Here is a 26,033-nt window from a genome sequence, read left to right as displayed (position 1 = left end):
CTGTTGGGCTGGAAATATTATCTATTGCATTAATGGTGGAAAAAAAAGTTGCTTTCTATCTATTTTATCACAACTTCATGTTCATGCCTTTGTCAGTTGACAGTGTGGTATTTAAAGACCCCCTGACCAGGGGTCTCTAAATAAACATTTCTGGAAGAACTGCTCTGCTAGCTGTGTGACACACCTGCTACGAGTCGTTTATGAATGCTAAATGAGAGCAGATACCTGAAGTTCATGGTTTTCTCCCTGTGTTTTAATCACTGAGGTTTAAATTTGCAAAGGCTCGGTGGATAGAGCACGCTGCTCTGATGGAGCTTAATCATTACACTAGCAATCTGCAAACTTCTCCAGAAATCAATTTATTTCTATTTTGCTACACAAGGCTACTGTATTGAAAGTCACCAGAAAGAGCTTTGTAGCTTCACTTGGAACTTGGATGCTCTATGCAGAGTTATTTTCTGGTATTCAGAACAGTGGCAGTGGAATTAGAGCAAGGCTGACAGTATCTCTGCAAAACCCTCGGTCTTTTTGTAACCAGGGCTAGGTAGCAGGATGAGGATTACATACCATCCTTCAATGCAATGCTTTCATTTTGCTCTTGCTGTTTTTTGAAATCATCAGTAGGGAACAACTATGCCTTCTCTTAAAATCTCATATGCTTCCCCGAGGAGACGGATAGCAGAGGGGGGGGTTCTTACAGATTGCCCTTTTCCCACAACAATTGCTCAGAGACATCTTATCTGTGCTTGAATCACTGGAGCATCTCCCATTGAATTGTACAGCCTGAATTTCATCGTACGTTTTGTTCAGTTTACATGCTGTTTTCTAAGACAGAATCTGTTTCTATTATTTATACTCAGTCTGGCTATCTGGTAGCTGTGCTGTGGAGGTCAGCGCCTGTTCCCACCCTGGTTTGTCAGCTCCATAGCAGCTGCTGTGTGCTCCATACAGAGCAGTGGGGGCTCCCAGCACTTCCAGCACAGGCACGGATGGCCTCAAGTGCCTTTCAAGCTCCTTCACCTCAGCCATCAGCTTTTTTGCTTATGAGGCACCATCCTTTGTCAGCAGAGCCTCATCTGAAAGACCATTGTTATCTACAGACAGCAAAGAGTGCTGAGTCGTCCGTCACATCCTGCTCATGCACTGCAGGTCTCATTTTCTGGGAACAAGGTGCAATCACATTTTGCTGGCCTAGCTGTTCAGAGGCCAGCTCTCAGGCAAAAAATGCTACCGGGATTGTGTTCCCGCTCATGGCTTATGCAACCAATACAGTAATGAAATCTTGGCTCCGTTCAGGTCTGCGACACTTGCCAGGCTGAATTTGCTGGGCTGATTTGTCAGGTGTTGATGGGTGCCGCACTCTTGTGATCAGTCCAAGGTGGAAAAAAGTCACAGATCCACAGTATTTCTCAGTAGTGTAGCACAGCTTTATGTACGTTCTTCCCAGCTTTTCTGATATTGCAGTAGAAAGAATGAAATGTGATTTTTCTTTTCCTTCCCCAAGGCCAAATGTCTGCCCCGTGTTGGAGCTGGCGCTGGTGGGACACCAACAGCCATGTGTTCAGGCCTTCAGCCGCATGGTCAAGATGTGGAAACAGGGCTGCACAGGGAGGAGGTGGTGCATGGGATATGAGAGGAGGTAATTATTGGTATAAGTGAATTCTGACACTGACCACGGTTTCTTTGTACTTTGAGAGTTCAGTCTGTGTAATGTCCTGAGATACATGCAACTTTATTGTGGATGTATCATGTCCTCAGCGTGTTGCTGAGTGGAAGATGTGACTTGTGTGTTTTGGGTGCGTCATGGCCTTCTTGACTTTGATTTTGTACTTTGATACTGGTGAGATGTAAGCAAGCTGACTGGTTCTCTTGAACTGTTTCTCTTCAAAGGTCTGGTTACTACACTGTGTACAAGCAGGTGTATAGAATGGAGCACCAGACTGTCTATAAGTGCTGCCCTGGGTGGGCTCAACACAACAGTGAACCCGGCTGCTTACATAGTAAGTTGATGGCAAAACTGTAACAAAACCTTGACTGAAGAGATCATATCCTTGGGCCTTACTGCATCTTCTTTCTAGAAAGATTTTTCTTGCTATTTATAACCGGAAATTCCAAATATAAAGAGAGAATATTTGAATGGAGCAGAAGCAGCAGTTAACTTTCTGCCCTGAGGTTCTTCATCTGATGAGAACCTGTTCGTATCAGTAGTTTTTAAGCATGATTGGATGTCTTCCTAAAACGTGGAATTAAGTTTAGATGGTTGGGAAGCACTTTATCCACTATTAACAAGACATCAGTAGAAGACGAGCAATCTATCCACTGTTTAGTTTTGCTACCCTTTCATCAGTAGCTGTGTTTTCTGTATGAAAGCAAGCATCTGTTCCTATGTATTTTTAATCTTTGTACCAACGTGAGGATTGCATTCAAAGAGCTTGCTTTTGTGATTTTTCTTTATTCTTTAAACAAACAACAACAAAAAATTCAACTACCTGAGAGCCTGTTATTTTCAGTGTGTGTCTACACGTTTAGTGTGCACTTCTTTTCTAAGAAGTCAAAGATATGTTTACAATCTGTAACATACGTCTGTAGCATAAAGGAATGTTCAAATATGTCACACCGGTGGCAATACAGAATTATGTTCTTCTGAAAGAGAAGTTGAGACTTGTTTTACATCCCTTAAGGCACAAAAGTAGCTGAAGTATTCTTACATATTTGATGCTCTTTGTACATATGGCTCAAGGAGGTGGAATTTAACCCATTCTAAATGAATAATATTCTGTGTTGGAAAAAAAAGTACTGTCATTTCCTTGGACATATGCAACATCTTTTAATACTCCTGTGTTTCCTACCCATTGCTGCATTACTCTTCAGCAGTTCTGTTTTTCCACGTAGTACTTTGAGTACTGTGAAATTGTTTTCTGCCTTTGGAGCATCTTCAGGTGACACTGTGTCGTCCTGGACTTATTTTTATTAAAAATAAATTAATTGTATCAACATGATTAAAATCTATCTATCTCTATAGATATTGTTGCATTCTGACTTTTTGACTGAAAATGAATTTCATTTTTTTTGGAAGTTCCTCTTGTGGCAGACTATGACAAGAAGAGGTAATTCTGGAGAATCTTTGGCACAAAACAAACAAAACCAGCTCTATTTCGTTCTGTTTGTACTAGTGCTGTGTGCTGCTGACACTTGCTTCAATGGAGGGAAGTGTTCTGAAGAAGGACCTCGCATGTGTCAGTGTCCTGCAGGATTTCAGGGTCCTCGCTGCCAGTATGGTGAGTCAAATGTCAATCATTGTTGTTGCTCTGTGTTTGAGTAAAATGCATATAGAGGAACACTTATTATGGACAATAATTCCTTGTTAACACTGGCTGCTGTGTTTGGGATAAAGGGCTCCTTTTGTATCAGACAAATGGTGATTTCCTTTTCAACCGCGTTGGAAAAGTCAGCAAACATTGCAGCAGGTCTGTGTTCTCTGGAGTCTGGTCATAGAGAACACTTCTTCATTTGTAAGCAAACGTTGAAATAAAATGCAGAGCCCTTCAGAATGAAACTTCTGACACCAGACTGCAGGATGCCAACATCTGCCTTCAGGCAGTGTTACTTCAGCTAAGCAGACTCTGGTGGTGATGCTGCCATGGCTCTCTGTATGGGCAGGAAAGAAATACACGATTTTACATGTAGCTTGGTATGAACCAGTGTGACACCAATGATGATTGCTTTGTTATGTAGAGCTGTTGCTTCAAGGTAAGCAGGATTAGAATCTCTGTGGAGCCCATATAAGAAGCTTTCACCAAATGCAGGATTTCTCAGCAAATTCCAAACTGTCCTTGCTGTACTTTTCAGTCTTCCTTCTGTTGTCTGGAAGTATCTACAACATGAAAGCACTTCCAACAGCAGATTATGTGGTCGTAACACGTGGATAGCAGAGGTCAGATTTTCAGCCTGAAATGAGATTGTGCAGTCTCTATTTCACAGGTTGGTGGTTGCGGACACTGCAGAAACAAAGTGAGGCATCCTGCAGTCCTTGCTCTTTGCAGTCGGGTGGAACTTTATCTTGGTGGCTTGTCTGCTTTCTATTGATTCTGAAGGTTTGAATGGAATTTCAGCAGTCATCATTTTCAGGTTTATACAGTAGCTGCTATCGCAGCCTGGCAGGAGTGAGTTTATAAATTAAATTCTGAAGGGAAAAACCTCCTTTCTGTAAGAACATCGTGGACATTTCACCTGCCTAACAAAAGCAAGGTAATTTAGAGTGTAAGGCTTCTTAACCATTGCATCCATCTCCAGTCAGTTGATTGTGAGGCTCATATCATATTTGTTGCAAACAGAACTAAAGGAAATGTTCTGTGGAACCAGCAGATGTAGCATCTGGGCTTTTTCATGAGGGATTTTTGTTTTATTTTCCTGGCTGAAGTTGGAGCACTGCCATTTTAAGTAGCCTGAGTTTAATGTGACTGCATTACTTAACTGTAGTACATTATGGTTTTTGAATGTTCATTAAACCACATCTATCCTCCCTACTTACACGTGCAACTTTACTGAAAAATAGGGTTTTTTTTCGTACACTTAACACATAGGACAAGGGGATCTCTTCTACCAAGGCTGAGGATTCAGAGGAACAAATGAGTGTCATGCAGACCATAATTTACAGTTTTTGAGTGTGATCTAGATAAAGTTAATTGGAATGGTATTACGGTATGGCATCCTTGCTGGTAACCCTGATATTGGCCACTGCTGGTGCTATGGCTTCCTCTCAGTGTCCTGAGCCACTAGCAATTGAGAACACTCTCATTTGATTATGTACTGAGTTGTTGCATGTATCCTATCTATTATATTCCTCTCTCCAGCCCCTCTGCTCATCTGCTTTCTGCTCCTGTCATTCAGTGTTGACAGTTGAAGGTTTTGTGTATGCAAGTGTCTCTCACGATCTGCATGCTTGGCTGTATGTTCCACAGACAACAGAGAAGAAATTATTGCAAAAGAAAAAAAAAAAAGAGTGAATTAAAGTTAGAACCTCAATACAAATAAAAAAGAAAACCCCCAAGCAAGAACAACAACAAGGCAAACAACAAAAAAACACCCACACAAACAAATGGAAACATATTTTGAGACCTTTGTAATCTGTGTTTTCCTGTTGCATTTCATATTTGCCCCTAAGTTTTTTAGTAAGTAGGTCAGCCTCCTGGAGATCCAGCTGTTACGTGCTTTGCATGGTCTGTCCCACAGAAAGTTTGTGGCAGGTCGTTGGGAATGACTGACGATGGCCTCATGCATCATAGCAATCTGCAGCAGAGGTGATTATTCACAATTGTCACAATCAAATCTAATGACTTCTCGGGGTGTTTTAGCAGCCTGTAGCACAATATTATTTCTGATTAGATGCTGAGAAGGTTATGATTCCTGTAACAAACTCCATGTAATTGTGACTAGAAGAGATGTATTACTGCATCTCTTGTATACCTCAAAGTTTTATTATTTTATTCACACAAGCAGCAATAAAAACTTAGTAGGAAGATTTATGAGTGAAATGGTTGAGCTCTTCATATAGCCATTACAAGGATTCAGTAACAGATTGAGCTGTCTCCCTCTTTGTCTCTTGCAATTTGTCTTGTAATAATAGACTTATATCAATTACAATATAAACTTACGAGTTGTATTTCCTTTTTTTTTTTTTTTTTTTTTGGCTTATTCAGAAGTTGAGATTCTCATTTCCCTTAAGCCCAGAAAGAGGGACCTGTAATAACAACAATTAACAAAACCCAGTGCCAAGAATAAAATCTGATTCAGTGCTGGTTTCATTGTTATTCGCTAGCTGTCCTGGTAATCTCGGCCACCTGAGCTGGACTTAGAAGTAAGTTAATTAGATTTAGCTTGTTTATTTCATCCCTGGAAGTTGTACTTGGACGTGCAGCTAGTGAAAGCATTCCAAATTCTACAAACAGGAGTAACTTCACTCCTTGTATAAATAAAAAAATGCCCAATGCAAAAAATAAGAATTAGGTTTGACTCTTAAATTGAGGTCTGGTGACAGAAGTTTTACTGCTCTTTGAAGTTCCTCCTCTTCTGATATTAACAAACAAAATAAAGGATCAGGCTTTGTCTGTTTGACCAAAATGAAAGCCTGCCATTACAAAGTCTTAGCAAAAAGCTACTGTGCCTGGAAAGGTAACTAAAATTGAGCATCTCTGAGAAGATGGGTATTGTCAGATTATGTTTAAAAATAGGCATGGAATGACCAGGGCAGGCACCTCAGAAAATGAGGTTTGCTGTCCTAATCATTGGAGAAAGGCTGAACACAAAGATGGAATATTCCAACGTCTCACAGTTTCCAAGTACAGATGCTTCAATTTTACAATGTAGTATTTGCTATAATGCAGGTGAAACTTAAATTCTTTTACGCTAGCTAATGTAAATTGCTAAATATTACATGCTGGGGAAGCAGTGTGGTCTATGAATGCAGTGCTTGCCTGATGTGTGAGATAAGAGCTGTTTTTCACCTGTCACTGACCTTGGATATGAATTCAATAACTTTGGCAAATTATACCACCATGCCTCAGTTTTTTTGTATGTGAAGTGCTGATAATAATAGTTCATTTCTTTGTAAAGTGCTTTGAGACCTAAGCTAAGTAATTAAGCATGGAGATAATAGCATTGGAATGTGAATATAAAGGCAGAATGTCCACTGCATGGTTTGCTAAAATGAAATGCTTATGTGATGGATATTTATCAGTTCATTGACTAGCTGTCAATCTCTTCCTTAACTTTGGTCACACACTATTAAGATATTGAACTGTATAAAGATTTTAGTAAACAACTGCGAGCACCTCCTGGTCGGAGTGGGTAAGAGTTTGTACTGCAGAACTATTTAAAGCATAATTATTTTTTATAAATATTGAATGGAGTGGTATGAAGCCTGATGTATCTTCTCCCAACTAAGAATACTTCTTCATGGTGAACATTTTCTTTTCTATGTCTCTTGTAAACGTCTCTGGGAGTTGCATGATGAATGTTCTGCCTGCGTAATACTTGTCTCTTAGAGAAATGTGTATTTTCTTCTCTGAGACTGAAGACCTGCATGAGCTTTACAGGGTGGTATATATATCCATAAGTCTGTGCTACACATTTTCTGTCTTTGGAAAACCCTTAAAATGCTAAAAGTCAAACCTAAAGCTGCCTTGGATCTGTCAGCCATTTGGATTTCACATTTCTCAGAAGAACTAGATCATGTTTGCGGTTTTGAGGAGAGATCCTTAGTTTGCTTATGCAGTGCTGATGTTTACAAGGCAGAACCCAACAAAATAGTGAAATTTTAAAAATACGACTTCTTATAAGCACAGTTACAGGTAGCAAGGTGTTTCATAAGACATTCAGAATAGAACTTGACACTTCCTTTGGGCTAAGTGTGAGCTGTATAGGGGAGAGGAGCAGTGCAAAGAAAAAATTCCTTCTGTTGGTGCTTTGCTGCCCTGGCTTGTGTAGAGATTGTTTAGAATCCTTGTAGGTAAGGAATCAACTGGAGCTGGAGGACAGGGATACTCAGTTTTTCACTGCAGCCATGCAGCAGTCAAGGCACAGAGCCAGCTCTTGCCTTTGGATGTCATATGAGCTAGACACTTAATGTGGTCACTCGTGCAAACAGTGTGAGAAGCAGTGTTAGATTAAGTTTATTTAAGCAAGTACTTCAGTATGCCTTTCTGTGTGGGGAAAATAGTGGATGGAGTTTGGCTTTTTACTGCATAGTTTTAATTTATGCTTTATTAGTGCAAATTTGGACAAGCATGGGATTAAGAACTAAATGCTGCAGGCAGTTTTATGTAGTTAAAGTATTAGGAAGAGAAAGTATGCTGACATACCTTTGGTGTTTAAAATTAGTATATTAATCAGAGCAGCTATTTATAGTTAGTGAACTGAATTGATTGTTTTTCCTGCTATATCCTACACTACTTAGAAGTAATTGATCTCATCTTCTCTTATCTGTTGGAAAAAGAGAGAAACAGTCTCTTGCTTTCTCAGTCCCTAATTAATTTACCGACTTGAATGACATTTGAGATGTGATAAAGTCTTTTGACTCAACCTTTGAGCAGATTCTCCTCTTGGTGAAGAGTTGGAGACCTCCAGCCCTTCAGTGACCTAATTGCCTTGAAAATCTCTGGGTCAAATTTGTACTCACTGATTTTTATCTTTTTTTTCTTTTAAGCCTAAGCTTTAATATAGCATATATAAACCTCATATTAGCTTTTTAAACATTTTCAAGTAGGAAAGAAAATACCACTTATTTTCTCTCTTTAAGATCCATCTCTAATGTACAATGTCAACTCATACATGCAGATGCATAGGAAATCTGATGACAGTGAGTAAATGCCTTCTACTTTATCCTGTGGTAACTTCCCATTCTCTAATCTGCCTTCTCTACTTTGGCAACTGATAGATGTCCTGATACATAAAACAGATTGTGGCTTGAATAATGAATTTCATACATATGTAGTCACAAATTAATACAGAGGTAAAGTTGGACTTAATGATGAAATGCTAGAGCTGACTAGAGGTACAGGAGAGAAGTGAGTTAAACATTGTTCCATGCAGATGCTTTTGAAAGACAACTTTACTGCAGGAAATACCAGAGAAGGTCCAAGCTGTCTGTAATCTCTCAAGAAAAAGTTATGGATAAGATAAAATGACATTATCTGTTCTATTGACAGGATAACTGTTGATTCAGAGATTTATTTCCAGTTGCAATCAGGACTTATAAAGGATTTAAAAACCAAAAGCATGGTTTCCCCCAGCCTTTCTATTTCTCCTTCTTTGCCCTTTCCCTGCATTCCCTTCTCTTTGCATGCATCTCACCATCATTGCAGCCTGTGGGAACCTCTTTCTGCACTGGGAAGATATGAACCTCTTCAGCTAAAAAGCCCTTTAAAGAGGCCACTAAAAAAGCTTAGAGGGATAAAAGCTTTGTGATTTTAAAACGGGAATGGTAGAAGCGAAATCATGACTTGCTCCCACCTAGGTATGACAGGATGTAATAATCAGCCCATCTTGCTGACATGCGCTGAGTGCCTGGGCATCCTGGCAGTAAGTGCCAAGCAGCAGGCAGGAATGGAGCAGCAAACAGTTGTCAGAAGTAAATGAACCTAAGAATAACCCTAATAACCTGGTCCTCAGAAGTGATTGGGCTGCTACGCATTGCCAAAGAGGTACAAATAATAACTGCTCACAAACGAAGCTCAAATGAATGTTTTACTTCCTACTTCAGTGATGTTACTCTGAATTGTTTCTGTCAATTGCTTCCACTTCTGTGAAACGTTTTTCAGAAGCTTTCAGTCACTTCTTGACAAAAGCAAGACCTCCCTGAACAGCACTTAAAGGGCTGTGAATGAGAAAGTCAGACTTAGGTAGCTAATCTTTTTTGCTGACATATGAATATGAACAATTCGACTTAAATAAAAAAAATCACCAGAAATAAACAAAAAACACCATAACAAAACTGTACCTCTTAGAGTACACCTCCATCTGCAGCAATTCAGTCAAAACTGAACTATCTGTAAATGATGTAAGTCATGGACACTGGGCTTGGGATGATCAGAGGAAGGCCTGTGGTTCAGTCTGCCATCCTTCACCTGCAATTCTCTCAAACTGGGAATTGATATTTGCTGTATTCCACAGTCTGTGTTTTAAGGCTTAAGAGCAGGTCTGTTAAGATGTACCCTGCAGGAAACTCCTTCCATCCTGTGTCCTGTCCTTGGGTGTCCTACCAGTGTTTTTAAGAAAAGAGCTATCTGTTCTTAGCCATCATCCACCTAGATTTTTTTTTCTTTCTGTTTCAATGACTGCAATAGAATTCTTGTAAATAAAAACAATTTTACAGCCATTTAACAGCATTCTTCAGTGCTGATGTTTATTTCATCTAAAAGAGGCAAAAGAGTTAATTACATTGTCTAGAAACAGAGGCAGAATCTTGCCAGCAACCACTCAGCACTGCTGCTCCCTTCATATAACTGAACTCACAGTTGTGGCAGCTGGATTTAATTATAAGTGTGCAACCCTGTGGTTTCAGCAGCAGCTGCTGAAGAATGGATAACACAAGTAGCCTTCAAAGCCATTCACATTAGAGATAAAACCTTGTCATTCACAGAGACAGCTGACAGAACAAGTATTAAAATGAACAAAGATTTCCCCAGGGAGGTTGCAGTGTGAGGTTTGGTTTTGTCTCTCTGGCACTCGCTCAGGTATGTCAGGTATGCTGCATTTTATGCTGTTTCCAAATATGTGGCTATTCACAAACAAGCCCTAAAATATCCAATCACCAAATGTATTGTACAACCATGTGAGCATTTGAGTGACTTCCACGCGGCCGAGCAGTCGGGGCTAAGCATGGGTTGTGTTATGAGCCCTCAATAAAATGGGTTTAAAAGGAAGCAGTACCACATTGTGCTGTATTTCTGTGTCATTCTTACAAGGCAAATGCTTGCCTGAAACAGGAGTAGGAAGAAAGGCAATGAGAAGACACCCTAACCTGGCCTAGGGAGCTGCTTTTGCAGGGGAGTTGGACTTGATCTCTAGAGGTCCCTTCCAACCTCTACCATTCTCTGCTTCAGTAACATTTCCCTCTTTTGTTTTTGATTTAATTGATGATATGTCAGTAATATACTGCTGTGACTGAACTGCAGAATAAATGTGGCTGTTACAAATGATATTTTCTTTTTCTTTTTTTTTTTTTTTTTTTTTTTGGTTGATACTTTCTGGTTCCCCTAGAATTTGAATTCAGTTTGATTGTTGGAAAACTGTATCATAGAAATTACGATCTCCACGGGCAATTGGAAATAGTTCCCAACCCAGATGGGAACAAGAGCTAGCTCTAAATGACATGGAAATTCTATGTTTGGTACAGATCGTATGCTTGGTTTCAAACCTGATTATATAAGTACCATTCAGAATGATGTACCTTTTACATCTGAAGAACTATTTGCTGCTAGAATTTCTTTCTCCAGAAAGGTGTGTCTGCCTCTTCATCAGATTTACACGTTACCTGGATTTGGAATACTGGAAATGTGGGTTTTTTTCAGTTTTCTTACTATTGTGAAACTCACTGTTCTCTGAAAATAAGCCACGTTTAAGGTATGTTTTGCTGGGCACAGAAACCTACAACAATTACATTCTATACTCACTTGTTTCAAAGCTATCCCACATGACAACTCTGAGGTTCCCCTTTTCAATAATAACGAAGCTCTGAAATGCAGAAATACACTGCTTACTGAGCACAGGTTTTATTTGCCTGGGCAGGTCTGTCACTCATGCTTTGTTGCCTCTCCTGCAGAGGACAAGAAGGCTGCAGATAAAATGCTTTCTGGAGATGGAAGCCCACTGTTCCCATGGTTCTCAGAAATTCTGTCATTTCTATTGCTTGTCTCAATCGTCCTTCTTTCCTCTCTTCCTTGTTCACTCTTCCTTGTGCCCTCGCCACTTCTGAAGCCAGAAGTTGTGACTAGAAGTTCACATTCAAGATATTTCGAGATTGTTTTCTACTTCTTCAGCAGCTTTCTAATAACCTCTTCCAAGTACAACCAAAGTGGATAACGTCAGCTTTGTTTAAGGGCCACCTGCCATTCTTTTTCTTTCCTTTTAAGCTATTTGAGGTATTCTGGTACTGCAGTGAAGGAAAAGGTATCAGTCCTATCCTTTTACAGAAGACTTGTTTCTAACTGTTTCCTTTTTTGTAAAATCTAATTGCCTTGGGTTCAACAAGAATTCATGGGCAATTGCTTCTCTCACCCATTCTGCAAGTACAGCTTTTGTGTTCAGGGTTGCTGACCTGAATCTGTATTCTTTCACAGTAATCTCATACTGTTTGGAGCTCAGGAAAGCTGACAGGATTTGGAGGAGGCAATGCTGATCTGTTAGACTGTTTTACATCTTTTACTTCTCGTGCAAATACTATAAATCCTATTAATATTTAACAAAAGATGAGTGATGATGGGGAAATAGACCATTCCAGTGGATGCTTTAGGACTCATCTTTCAACTGTCCTTTCACCTCTCTATACGTAGCTGTCCCCCAGCCTGGAATGTACCTTCATGTAAAAGTGTGATTTTATTGATATCCCTTATGACACTCCTCCCTTTTACTATTTCCTCTAGATTCCAGTTTGGCATTTATGCTACAAAATAGAAGCTATAACTCAGGGAAAAAAAAAAAAAAAGGTGAAACTCAATATGTTAAGCCTCCTGAATATTTTTTTCTCATCTTGAAATGCTGTACCCTTCAGGATATATTCTTGAAAACGTGTAATGCTTACTGAACTGAACAGCCTTGTTTGCTGATTGTTTCACTGGCTGAAGGATTGTTTATGTAAGTGATGGTTTAAAAGCTTGGATATAAAGCATGTCACTTCGGCATCTTTGCACAAAGAAACTGAGAGTTCAATTCAGACCTCTCTTCCCCAATTTCTCTGCTTTGTGCTTAATTATGAACCAATGAAGCACTTTTGAAGGCCTGGTTTGAAATCTGTTCTCCTAGGTTTTCAGGTGTACTATATGAATGTATACTATATGAATATATGTATAGGCTACGTATGTGGGTAACTTCACACGGTTGTGAAGCATTGAGCGTTGTTTTCATCTTGACTGGGTGGTACTGACCAGCAAAATAATTTGCCAGTAACAAAAAACACTTCAAAATTTTTACATCTTGCCATTTTACTTGACCATAGCATACTTCTAGTGACGCCATTTTTCTCACAGACCTTTACAGACATCTTCAGTTCTCTTTTTTTTTAACTGGAGATAGAGGCACAACTGACCCATTCTGCCCAGTGATGCTGAACTAGTGTCCAGTCAACCTAGAAGGGTAAAAGTGTGTGCCAGCTCAGGCAGTGAGGATAAGAAATAGTCTGAGTAGAAGCAAATAAAGGAGCTTTTGCTGAGGTGAATAATGATGTTAAGTGATACGGAATGTCAGTTCCACAATTACATGAATCAGGGACTTTGTGGGCAATGTGGACAGTCTGGATCCAGAGGAGAAAACTAGGAAGGGCAGCCAGAAAAGTGAATGATTGTTTAATATGTAGTCTTAATATTTACAACGTATTAAATTTTCACAGGTTTTCTTTTTCCTGACTGAATCCAGAATGTTGGTGATTTCTGATACAAACTGAGGTTCAAGTCTTGGCAGTGAAACACAACTATGGCCATCTATTTAGGATTTTGGCCCAATGACTTGCTTAACTCTGCCCATCTGTCATCAGCATCCTTCCTTCTGTGGTAGAGTAAAACTGGGAGTTTGACTTCAGAATGCATGTTATGCCTGGCATATCACTGCTTGTGACAGTTCTGATGTACTTGTGTAGCAATTAAAGGTGGTGCAGATTTTCTTTTGGCACTCCTACGTTTCGTGGCTTATCATCCTGTACATAGTTTAAAGCAAACTAAAAACTGAATGTTAGAGAGGGCTGGGACTGCAGAGTCCTGCACAAACAGCATGAGAGAAAATCTACCATAGCATAGGGTCGGCCAGGCAACAGTATTTCAGTTCTGTGATTGCTTTCAAGTTCAGAGAGTAGTTTTGCTCTTGCTCTAATCCAGAACAAATTGCCAGAATTCAAATCTATGTGCACCTGAAGATGTCCATTATTCTTCTTTGAGTACACATGCAACTTCAGGATGCATCACCTCTGGCAATGCTGAATGAACCCTAAATGATCTTTGCCTCTTCTGTTATACTTGTGGATGAAACAGAGGACCAGCCAGTGGCCCAGTGCAACATGTCCCTGGCTCTGCACGAGCCTTGCAGCTGGGCTGTCTCAGGGCCTGCCCAGCACAGCTCCTAGACCCAGGGGACATCTGTCTCCCAGGAATGCCCCAGGTCTGACTTACAGAAAGTCCTCCAGATGGGATCTTGTTCTTCTCTAGGATCTGACTCCTCGTGTTCCAGCTATTTGACTGGAACACATGCGTAAGTTGCAGAAAACCCAATCCACCACAATGCTGATCCCACTTCAGCCTGGATAAATAATGACTCTGAAGTTTGCGTTATTTGTTCTGCAAAGTGATAACTGTTTATATGTAACTTTAGATTCACGGCCTAATTCTGCAGCTGTTGATGTGAATGTCAAACTTAGCTTCTGTCAGTGGAAGTGGGCCCTTCCCTCGCATCTTTGGAATGAGAACACTCACACAAGTTATTGCTTTATAAGAACAAATCATTACAGAAAACCTTCTCTTCCGTTTTTTTTTTTTTCAGTGACCAGAACATGTTTTCTATATTCAAGCTGTAATGAGTAACAAGTTGAAACTTGCAATACCTTTGCTAGTTTTACTGAGCATTGCAGCATATTTCCAAACTGTTTTATAGGTATAATATTTCAGGATTTCACTTACTATAGTCTTTAAACTGAAAAATAGCCTTATAGAATTGAGCTGTCCCACGTCCAGCTTGGCAGCTGTTCCACTGCAGACTTGTACACTTCTCATTTTAAATCTTGTTGATCGAGTTATTCCATGTTCCATTACAGATTTCTCACATAAATGACTTTAAATCTCAAAGGGACTGAAACGACCGATGTGGCGGCCAATTCTGGATTGTGATTTTTCTGATCTTTTTTCCTTTGCTGACAGTGAGTGTGCGTGTCAGTCCTGACTCAGCGACTGCCCTCCTTGGGCAGCTTTTTCCTTTGTACATTAACAGTATCAAAGAATATCACATCGTCTCCTCAACCCGGGTCATTTTCAGGGAGCTGGACCATCTAGTCTTCATAAAAGACTTAAAGTAGATATTTAATGTAAAAAAGAATTGCTTGCATTGACTCATTTTATTTCCTTGGTCATTATTGCGTGTGACAAATGAAAAAGCCAGCAATCATCTCTTCAGGCCATTATTTAGACAGCTTTTTCACAAACTTTGCTTAATTCCTTCTGTGTTTCTCTACTCTTGATAGCTGTAGAGAGGACAAATATTAGACACGGCCTCCTCACTTTACCATTTGCATAATGAGCAACCCCTTCTGCTTAAAGTCACTGTTTCTGTCATACAGTAATTTACCTAAAAAAAGGGGAAATATTTTTTCAAAATGTCTGTCCCTCTTAAGAATAAAATCTGTGTCAGTATTCTTCCAGAGAAGATCCTCTATGGAAGAAAAAATTTCTTCTTTGCTTTGTTGTTTGGATGCCTTTCTTTGCAAGGGGGAAACGGGGTCTTAAAAAGATATGCTTTAGCAAATGCCTTTTCTGAAAAGGCACGTGTATCTCTGGAGAAAGCTGGTGATGAATGACATTGGATTGAGTGATTGATTGGCACCTATTTTGCTTTCAAAATAAGTTTAAGAAAAAAATAGCTCTCTTTCCAAGTATAAAGAAGCTGGAAGAAGCTGCTTGTAGACCCTCTCTGAAATCAACTACCTCTACCCATGTGTGTCATAAAGTGGTAATTCTGTAATTTTGTTCCAATTTAGGATCACATAAGATGCTTAGCGACGGCACTGCTGTTTGATTTTGTGGCTCTGCTATGCATAGACGTTGTCTGTCAGTGAACATGTGGTTTTGAGTGGGGGTGTGTGTGTGCATAAATGCACATGCAAGTTCCAAAGAGAAGAAACAGTTTGTTTCCTAGATCTGTAGATGTGAAGGTTTTTGTTGTTTTTGTTTCTTTTCTTTTCTTAAACTGAAAGATCTTAGTGCTAAGGAAATGGTTTTCCTCCGCTTTGCTTACATAGCTTTATTTCCATGCATAGAAAATAAACTCCAAGCACTAGACAAGTAGAACCAACCTGTCCCTGTGCATCCTGTATATGTACCAAGATATCTCTTTAAGCTAGCCCCTCTCTCCAGTTACCGTTCTGAAAAATTCCTCTAAAAAAGAACCTTGTAACTTTTCCAGAAGAATTTCTTTTTTTGCAGAGGAACTATTTCTCAGCCAAGAGTCCTCTAGGACTAACGTTTCAACATGAGCCTGGACATCAAAATCTAGGCACCATTAACTGATGTGTCCCAATTACTTTAATTGACACAGACACATCCGAGGAGAAAGGCTGTTTCCTAGGTTACCATGATTTAACCTATAGCATTACTTCTTAGATATATTTTAAAAGTCACATTTTCCTCTAAACTCCCTTTATGTTAGAAGTCAAATAGATTGTAGGAAGAGAGGCTTTTCCAAGCACTAGTAAATATTGTCCTAAGTGAAATGATGATTGACTTCTGTAATACTGTTGCCACTTTGGTTTGCCTGTGGTTTACTTGCAAAGTACTGATATTTTCACTAGCTTTGAGTGAAGGACTGGCTTCTGGGTGGTGCCTTTGGGAATGGACACTGAGGGCAGTGGCTCTGTGCTGGAGCTGACCACTTGCTGTTGTCCCTTTTCCGCTGTCCTGTAGGCTCAAAGTTGGGCTCAAAAGTTCAGGAATAATTTTGTCTGTAATTCCATATTTTCTTTAATAGCCTGATGGAGGAGTACTGTCTGCAACTAAGTTCAGCTAGTAACTTTTTTTGTGAGCTTTGCTCTTAAATTTTCCTCTATTTCTCTCATTGTAAATCAGAGAGTTCCCTGAACGGATAACTGGAGTGCTTGAAAACCAATCAGCAAAAGCTTTTGGGGCAAAAATTCTGTTCAAAAAGAAGAGTATTTTTCTGTTGTGAAGAAATTGTCAAGTACCCAGCTTGTATGTCATGGAACAAGTGAGAGAACCTGGATGATTTTTGCTTGAGATCTCCTGTACGTGTGATCCACCTCTCACTGAACCAGTTTGCTGGTTGAGCAGGTCCAGTACCATTTACTCTAGGTTTTGGCAGACCTGAATCCCCTGCTCATCTGGAGCCCAATGTGGCAAATGGCAGTGGAAACCTCATTACTGCTGCAAGCCTATTGATAAAGGACTGGAAGTAAAATAAGAGAAATTCCATGAGATTTCCAGGGCAATTATATAGCTGCAGTGAGTTTAAATAAAGCTTGGTGAGACAGACACATGGGGATAGCAGTCTTTTATGATCATCAGTCAGCTGTGTGGATGTGTAATATTTGTTATGGGCATGCTGTCAAGACTCTGTAAGACTCCAGTGAGGAATTGTTTGCAAGACTGGTTCATCATAAATTTTGTCATGTATGAGTGAAAACAATTTTTTATTATTGGACAGAACTGAGATATACATGGATCTTATCCAATGAACATCTTCTTTTGAAGCCTTTCTGGATTATATCTGCCTTATTAATCTGTAGCCATTAAAGAAAAGAAAAGGCTGTTCTTGGAGTCTGAGATCTTTTCATTAGTGAATTGGAGAATGCCACAATAGGTGTGAGGAACTGTGGATGAATTTCTGCTCTGGTCCATGGCTCAGGTGTTTACCAGAGGAAATGATTTATGAGATTAATCTAGAGTTCAGATCGTTGGCAAAGAGAAAAAGCAAGAGCAGCTTCTGAATAGCGTAATGGAACTAAGGCATTTAATTTTTTTAATATCTTTCTTCAAGAGGCGAAGCCTCCCAACTCTAGACATGGGTAATTGCTGATCTAATCATAAATGATGCAAACATAGAAATCATTGCAACTCATGTGTTTGGGGTTGCTGGGCAAGTCTTTCCTAACAACAGTTTTGTGAAAAATGGCCTTTTTAGAATCTTTTAGAGCTCTGAATAGATAACACAGTTTCTTAGTGTTGAACTGGATTATCTGGGTGCTGTGACATGTAGCAGAAGGCTTGTGTTTAGGACTAGACAGATGTTGAGCAAAAAGTCCCTGTCTCTGAATAGTGAAAAAGACAAATGGAACATACAGAGAATACTTACAAAGAAAAGGTAGAGTCATTTCCTTTTGAAATTAAATGCAGTAAGAACATTCTCCATTAAATGTATTTGTTTCTTCATTGTAAAATTGTTACTCCTTTTTTCTTTGCAGAATGGAGTGCTTGTAATAAATTGCATGTAAGACCAACTCCTTTAATTGAGTAGGTGTGCAGTGATCTTCCCCTGTTTTTATACTGAGGCCAATCTTGCTGGGACGTGGACCCAGCTTAAGTCATCCTAGCGAGGAAATGGTTTTGAATGCCTGAAAATGCATTGGCCAGAAGATGACTACAGCAGTGCAGCCACGCTGTCTGCAGTCTTCGTAGTGGTCGAGTCAGAGATTGGCAGAAATCCCATCTGATAAACTGCCACAGACATAACACATGATGTAATCATAACTTAAATTGTTAAGAGGCCAAAGAATTTTATTTATTTATTTTAAATGGAGTACAGTTGTGGCTGGGTTTTCCAAAGAATGCTGTAAAAACCTCATTGCCAAAAAAACAAACAAAACCCGCAACCAAATATCATCAAAAAATCTCCCCCAGACTTAAAAATGATTAATTCAGAATGGAGTTCTTTGTGGTTTTTGGACATTATTCATGTCAGTACTGTACGCCTCTCTCTAGAAAGAAATGCAGCACACAGACACGTGTGTGTTTCTACAGACACACTCTGCGAGTTGCTTATCGAAACCATTGAGACTGTGTAGTCATTCAGTGGGACACCTCCCCATAACAAATCATGATTTTTCTAGTTCCATTTCCCCAGAATCATCTTAAGACTGTGGGGTTAAATTACCACCTCTTGCTTTGTTCCAACGTATTGTAAAGTTGCATTAATACACTTTTCATCATTGTTCTCCATATTTACATTTTGCTCTTTCTCCACTTTACCAACAAACCAAAGTGATGTAGTAACCAGTTGTACCTCACAGCTGTCTGAAGCTGAATTCTCAGCTCTTCTCTAGTTGATGGAAAAGCTCTCATTGACCATAGGGAAACAGAATTTTCTTTCTGAAATCTGTTTTTAATTATAAAACTAAACCTGTTTTCTTCACCACCTCTCTCCCCTTGCTTGGCTTTCCATCTTAGTTCATTTGTATTGTGTTGAAATGCTCTAGCTTGTGTGTTCTAACAAAATTTGGTTTGGGTGATGAAACTTTCTCACAAATTCCTGCACCTTTTGAGGATTCTGAGTAGGAGCATTCTTCCACAGAAGGGAATGACAGGCACTTGTCCAAGGCTTTGACATTGTCAACCCAACTTAATATTTTGCCTCAGTAGACCTCACACACCTTCATTAGTGAGCACTTATCCTAAGCAAGTTTTCTTATTTGTTTCTTCAGCTGTTACTAAAATTCAAAGGGAATATTTTCCTGACTGAATACGAAGCCTATGAAGCTGTTATTTATCCTACTGAAATTAAAAATGAATTTAGCATATGCTTATATGGGAACTGCTGAATCATGGCCTGAACCACTGATTGATCACCTGAGGTGAGCACTGAGTCAGCCACAGGAGCACAGGTGAAGGCAATGTACCTGTGTGACTGGAAGGGGTGGAGTCTGGCTCCACCTCTCCCAGACCCCATTTAAGGGCTGACCACCACTGGGGAGGGTTTTCTTTTTGGAGATCTCTCCCCTGTGGAGTTGTTGGTGAGCCTCAACCATCTGGACAAGGTGAGCCTTTCTTTATTTATTGGTTGCCTGTTTACCATCCAGATAAGCCTAGCTAAATATACCGTTTTCTTCACTATTTTCTCTGAGTAATATTCTTTTGGGTTATTCACCCTACAGTGCTGCAAGTTAAGTAGTTGATAGTGCCATTGCTTCTTTTTTTTGCCTATAGTATTTTACTTCCTCAGCTAATACTTTTGCATGTTTTCTTTAAAGATTTGATTGTACTTTCAGTGGTCAACAATTACTTGAAGAAACCAGATAGCAATGTTTTCTTCATCTACACACAGTAAATAAAACACAGCAGCTGTTTTTGCAAGCATTGTTCTGCTGTGAAGTCCTGGTTTTGTAATGCTTTAATAAGGAGGGAATTGGATGTACCACTCCTGTTGTTTGGTAACCTCAGCAGACAGTTCTTAGAAAGATGCACATGAAAAGACTCATTCACAACATTCTGTAAATGGTTCTGTCTTTCAAAACATTATAACATTTGTATTTTGAATGTTCTTGTAATGCCTTCCCTTCCTATGTTGTTTTTTCCTTTTTATCGGGAGGTTTGAAACCTGTTGAAGATATTTCAGGTTTTATACCCACTTATAATTTATTCTTGTTCTTGTGTTGCTCGCCATTTAGAGCAAAGTTTCACAGGCTGCTTCTGAAATAAATCATTATTTGTGCCTTCTTGAGATTTGTATTTCATGGGATCACGAAACGCAGCTCCTGGTCCCATTTGTTACTACCTGCTTGTTCTTCAGGTTGTTAGTTAATTAACCGCTTCTTGGTTTCTGAAATAACACTGAGCTTATCTTCTAATGAAATAATTGATAAATGCTGCACAAATGAATGAGAAAGGGTAGACCTGGGAGAGCTTTGTGCTTTAGTTTTTGCTGTTCTTCCAAGAGCCTTTTCAGGAAAAAGAAATACCAATGAGCCAAGGGGTGAGCATAGGACAATATGCAAGACAGGGCACTTGCCTTCATTTCTGTCCCATGGGTAGTGAAGTCTGACATCTTGATTTATGGGACAGAGCTATTAGGGACCTTGGAAGTGAGGTAAGGCAAGGAAATACATGCTTGATATTGCAGAGTGGAATGAGTTTGCAGGAGAAACAGCACTGAGAAATTTGGCTGCAAATGCCACTTATTTGAACTGCAGGTTCCACAAACCTGTACACATACCAACAGGGAAACAGCAGTACTTGGGCTCAATAAATAAATAAACAGAAAGGGTGTGATGCCATTAAAACAGTCAGCGTGTAAAGATGACACAGAAGTGTGGCTGTACAGGTGAGATCCTCTGCTGAAGCTGAGAGGCAGAGCAGAGCCCAGTGATGTGCTGCTGTGGGTGAGCAACTTGGTGCTGTGGTGCCCAATAGGTGAGAGAAGACATAGCATGGTTTTCTTACTGCAGATGACACCCAGACAGAAAGCTGAGCAACCCCATTTTCCCTACTGCAATTAATCCTTAAAGAAACTGGAGACTAGCTCATTAAAATGTTCAAAACAATTTGTTAATTAGCTTATCTGTTCAAAAGGATGTACCTAAGAGACTATGGAATAATTGGACTGGAATAACTGGAATTCCAGTTTCCATGGAGAAGCAGATTCAGAATTTTAAATCTAAACAAGAGCATGCAGTGCACTAGCTCCCACTTGAAGCAAAACCATCTGAGAGAGAGAAAAACAAAGCTAGTGGTAAACCAAATCTCAAGCAATTCATTTAACTGGAGAAGCTGCCCCAGGGACTTCAGTCTTACTCCAGAGGAGTTTCACTGCCAAATGTTTGTCCCCCCTTTTTTAAACTGCAACAGGGTTAGTCCTTGCATTTTATTTCTCCTTTATTTCTGTATCTATGTATATATTTTGTAGTTGTTGCCAACAATTCTTTGATTTTCATTTACACCACCTTTTTGATTTGAGAAAAATGAATCCAATTGAATCCCAATTGGAACTATTCATCTTCTGTGCTTCATCATTTAATTTTCATATCTTTTTTCCTAGAGCTAAAATATACTTAGCCTCAGACCTGTGTGGCTCGTGCACTCGCCCTCCATAAGGTTTCTCTATTTTGGATGTCCACTGAGACTTCCAGATAAATTGAATTGACCTGTGCAGCTCTCTGCCTGTTTCTCTTGCCTGATCCTCCTCTACACAGTGTGCATACAGATTGGAATGAATGTGATTATACAGGAAAGCAAATTCTCATTTATAATTACTCTCAATTGTCTTTGCTCAGCAATAGAAAGTTCCAAACTCTTTTTCCATTCTTCCCCCAAGATGTTTTATTTTCTGCGTGAACTTGTGTGTGTGTTTAAATGGATAATTGCTTAGTCCAACAATTGTGCCACAACTGGCTTGGAGACAGAATTGGTTAATTGGGAGTTGTGATTGCATGCCTAGAACTTCTGTTTATTCAGAATCATGTGTACCTTTTCACAGCTAAAGAAGATTCCGAATTGGAAGACTGGAAATAATAGTTCAGTGTTTTTGGTATTCTGCTGTTATGTTCATCAGTCCCACAAAAGCAGCTTTCCCATTTCATGTACAGCCTGTAGAAAATTTGTCTTTGTCAGCAGTGTTGCTGTGCTCTCTATATCTGAGGATGTCTGTTTTATCAGGTGCTTCAGGATTACTCTTTGCTTCATAGGGAGCCTCAGAGGAGGAATTTCTGCAGTCCTCTGGGTCGGGGATGTCTTCCCTAGAGGCTACATTTCCTACCCAGCTATTGCAGCATTATGTGAATCTTTGCAAACTGGGAAGTGTAACCAAGAGGGATGTTCATGACCGTATTTTGCCTCTTGAAGTTGTAAATAATGAACAACTACAATGCAATGTCTGTTTCACATCTGCCACAACGTCCCCCCCCCCCTCCCCCTCCACCTAATTTAGTTGACATTTCACTGAAAATGAAAAAGTAAGGTTCTTCAATCTAAGATTGATGTATGTCCTGTCTTTGTTGCATTTGAATCACTGCTAAAATCCCCATTGTTTTTTTTCTACTCTGTCACTTCTGATAGCTGTATGTGCAGGGCAGGTTTTGTATAAGAAATTTAGGAGGAACTCCTTTTTAAGAAAAAATGTGTTTGCTATGACAAGATAGTTTTGTTCTTTTCCTGCATAGAGAACACTGAATTATTTTCCCTTTCAAGCAGCTGCCTACAAAGTAAAAGGGAATGTTAAGAGCTACAGATGGGTAAATACAAACTGAGGTGGGACAGGAATCTGCCTGCCTGCTGCTGCTAGCAGCAACAGTGATACTGATGCTTTGTGGCAGTTTGCTTGTCAGATGGAAATATTTCATTCATCACTTATCTGTTTCAGTTTCTCACCAAGAATAGAATTGGACTTCACCTCTTTTAATCACTGTTAGTAGAACTGTGATAGATGAAGAGCCAAACAGCGGTGTTGAGAAGTTTAATATTATTTTCATTTTATATTTTTATATTATTGAGAAGTTTAATACTTACTTTTAAATAATGAACTTACATATGTGAAAATTAGACTTTTTTTCTCACCTTATCTTAATGTTTAATCACAGACCTCACAACTCCCATTCTCACCGTCTGGCACTTACAGTTTCAAAACAATTACCCCTTTTCTCCAAACCCAAAAGCACATGGGAATGCCTGCAAGTGAATATTAATAATACATTTATTTCTGGATTGAAATCATTTGTAGTGTTCCTAAAAGCGGAGATCCATTTGAACTGCTAAGTCTGTCTAATTTCTCTGTAGTGCAGTGGGTTTTTTTATGCTTCAGATAAAGAGAAATTTTGAGATGTGTGTTCATTTAACATGAACGTTAGCTGAAGAGAAGTGCAGCTAGTTCTCCTATGTCCTCAGTGTGGTAGATATTTGCTGAAGTTTGTGTTGAAATCCTTTAAGTGTGAAACTAGAGTTAGGAGCACAGGACTTATTCACCTAGAAATCAGTGATTTTCAGCAAGACTAGAATAAAGCCAACCTAACAAATGCTGGTTATCTGCAAGTATTTCTACTTGCTGTGTCACAAACAACTGTGCTCAGGGCACTGTACATATTTAGGTACTCAAAAGCTGTTTCTTATTAGACAGCTTTATCCTCTGAAAATATTTTTTGTTTGCACCAAAAGAATTAGTGAGATCTCAGACCTCCCTGCTTGGTCATAAGTCCTCTCCTCTTCCATCACCTCCTTGCAGTGATGCCTTTAATGAGACTCTGCAGTTCACATCTGGCTTTTACTACTGAATGTATGACAGAACACAAAGGGTTCATTGTTTAAAAGTGAAGACGTTAGGCTGGTAAGAGGGCTATGAGTTGAAAGTGACTCTAAACAAAATCCATTTTAAATGAATTCAACTCTTCAAGTGTGTTTCTTGTATATTTTGCATATCAAAGGCCTTCATTCCTTGTTTATGATTGATGAAAATCACATAGGCCACTGGTTGCTATTTTGCCTTATTTCACTATGTGAATGTTTGGTTACTTCAGGGTATTCTGTCAATCTGTTTATCATCTATTCTATCTGTAAAAAGGCAATGCATCTCCATTCTATGGTCAGGATCTTTATGTTCACACCGTACCAAATATTGCTGACTTGGTGGCAAGCAATGAGTTGTTTTTGCAGATGAAACAGCAAAGAATTCTGTCTGGTGGGCAGACCATGCTGACAAGGGTTGTGAACACAGGAAAGCTTCCAAAACCCCTGAGGAGGAGGTGATGGAGCAGTCCAAGAGAGGTTTGCTGGCTGATAGGTCCAAGCTGTTTTGAGTAAGGGGCTGCAAATCCTGCAAGCCAAAACCTCCAGTATCTTAGAAGAGAAAAAGGTGGGCATTTTATAAAGTACTTTTTTCATCTGCAAGCAACAGCTGTGAAATGACTTTAATGGTAATCTGTAGCTGTGAAGAAGGTTACGATCTTTTTGCTGTCCAACAGAAGGTGCTTGCACAAAGCCCCTTTTGCAAAAAGAGCAGAAATATATTAGCTTCAAAAATTACAATTTTTATAACTCGTTAGTGTTTTTGCAGAAGTTCACCGTATGTTAAGGGAGCGATATAGCAATATATAGGGCAAGCAAGGAGGCTCAGGAGACCTGGCACTGCCTTGGCTTTGCTGTAGAATTGTTTTGCATAGACTGTGTTAGTGTGTTCTTTTTTTTTTTGCTTTGGTGTATTGTTGCTTTCCACCTCCAATCATTTCTTTCACATTCATTTGAACTCATTCATAATGGGGATGGTTTCACCCTGCCGTGTGGTCTCATCTGTGTCAGCCTGGATTTTCCCCCAGACTACCTGTTGCTATTTTTGCAGCTCATTTAGCCCTGCTGCATCTGATGGCTGAGTTAACTGGAAGCTCGTGGGAGGTGCTGGGGATGGCAATTTGCCCTGCCGTGTAGGCACACCTCAATTGCTTCTGTACAGGCTGCTACAGCTGAGATTTCTAGATGATACCATAATATTTGTGCTGGTTTTAGATGGTCTGGTTAAGATTAAAGCAGCTTGTGTCTTTTTGTACTTTCCTTTGGTTCCTAACATTCCTTCTCAGCATTACCGATTTCCAATAAGAAATACAACGTGGCTGTTCAAATTAATGGTATGTGTCCCCTTCTGTGAAGCCATGAGATGTGTTATTCTAGAGAAACAGGAAATGTCTGATTATGAAATTGCATGCATTCCTACAAAGAGTACACACAAAAAAGCATAAATGATAAAGCCAACCCTGATGTAGGCAGTGTTTCTGTTTCCCACACAGTCATTCAGGCTGGAACTTAAATGAAATTGGGCTAGAATTGAAACTGGAAGAGAACAGAGATTTTTTTCCATTACTAAGTATACTTTTTCCTCTTTGAGTGTTTTTTTCTATAGGTCCACAGTAGCATTTCATATCTCTACGTGCTTTCAAGGCAAGCAGCATTCAGCTGGTCAGCTGGGGTTGCTCAGTGTGACCTAAACAATGCAGTCCTTAAAACAGCAGTTGGATTTAGACTTTGCATTGTGGTGTGTGAATAGCCTCTTCATGTATAACTCTCAAAAGCAGGCAGAAAGCCTTTCCTTCCTTCCTCTGCTCCCCTCCAGAGGAAGATGAGCATAATAAACTGTAGTAGCCATTGATTCAAAGAGTGATGGAGAAACAATTTGTAGCTGGACTTGAATAAAACACAAGTTAATTCCACTGCAGTATTTCTGTGATGTGTTTTTCACTAACAAACAGTTGCTGGACACAGCCTGGAGGTCAGAGTGAGCTGTTTTGGCAGCTGGTGGGGAGCAAGGGTGGTTGCCCTGATGTCTGCCCATCACTGGGACCAGTGCCAGGCCAGTTTGTTGGGGCTGGAGATCACAAAGCTGGGTGAGAGATTATGAGGTTCAGGTGTCCATGTGCTCTTGGATGCTTACTCTGCTTATTTTCAGCTTTCTGATAGTTGACAGACAAGGTCCTGGAGTTTTGTTTTCTGAGATGTTTCGTTGTTTGTGTTGCCTTCTCTTCCATAGAGGTTGATGTACTTTTTGCTATTCTAGCCAATTTTGAGAAGTTCAGAAGATTTGGTTCTCTGTATTCAGAACAGCTCCTGTGGTTTGGCATCTGAATCTGTTCTGAAGCAAGAAGGATC

At 39.7% G+C, this 26,033-nt stretch overlaps 1 protein-coding gene across 1 annotated transcript in view; it reads left to right on the top strand.

Moving 5' to 3' along the window:
- The window catches only part of LOC136056321 (multiple epidermal growth factor-like domains protein 6), a 155,890-nt gene that overhangs the window by 11,140 nt on the left and 118,717 nt on the right, over positions 1–26,033 (top strand). Inside the window, exons 2-4 of the mRNA XM_065748448.1 lie at positions 1,505–1,639; positions 1,891–2,000; positions 3,174–3,278. Coding sequence (XP_065604520.1) covers positions 1,505–1,639; positions 1,891–2,000; positions 3,174–3,278 — 350 coding nt within the window. The remainder of the gene's footprint in view (positions 1–1,504; positions 1,640–1,890; positions 2,001–3,173; positions 3,279–26,033) is intronic.

This window comes from Cyrtonyx montezumae, unplaced genomic scaffold (genome assembly GCF_038088225.1).
Source record: "Cyrtonyx montezumae isolate F1298 unplaced genomic scaffold, pur_monq_1.0 scaffold_5, whole genome shotgun sequence".
Lineage (NCBI taxonomy): Eukaryota > Metazoa > Chordata > Aves > Galliformes > Odontophoridae > Cyrtonyx > Cyrtonyx montezumae.
Note: the sequence above shows the minus strand (reverse complement) of the source record. Positions and strands in the feature narration are given on the sequence as shown.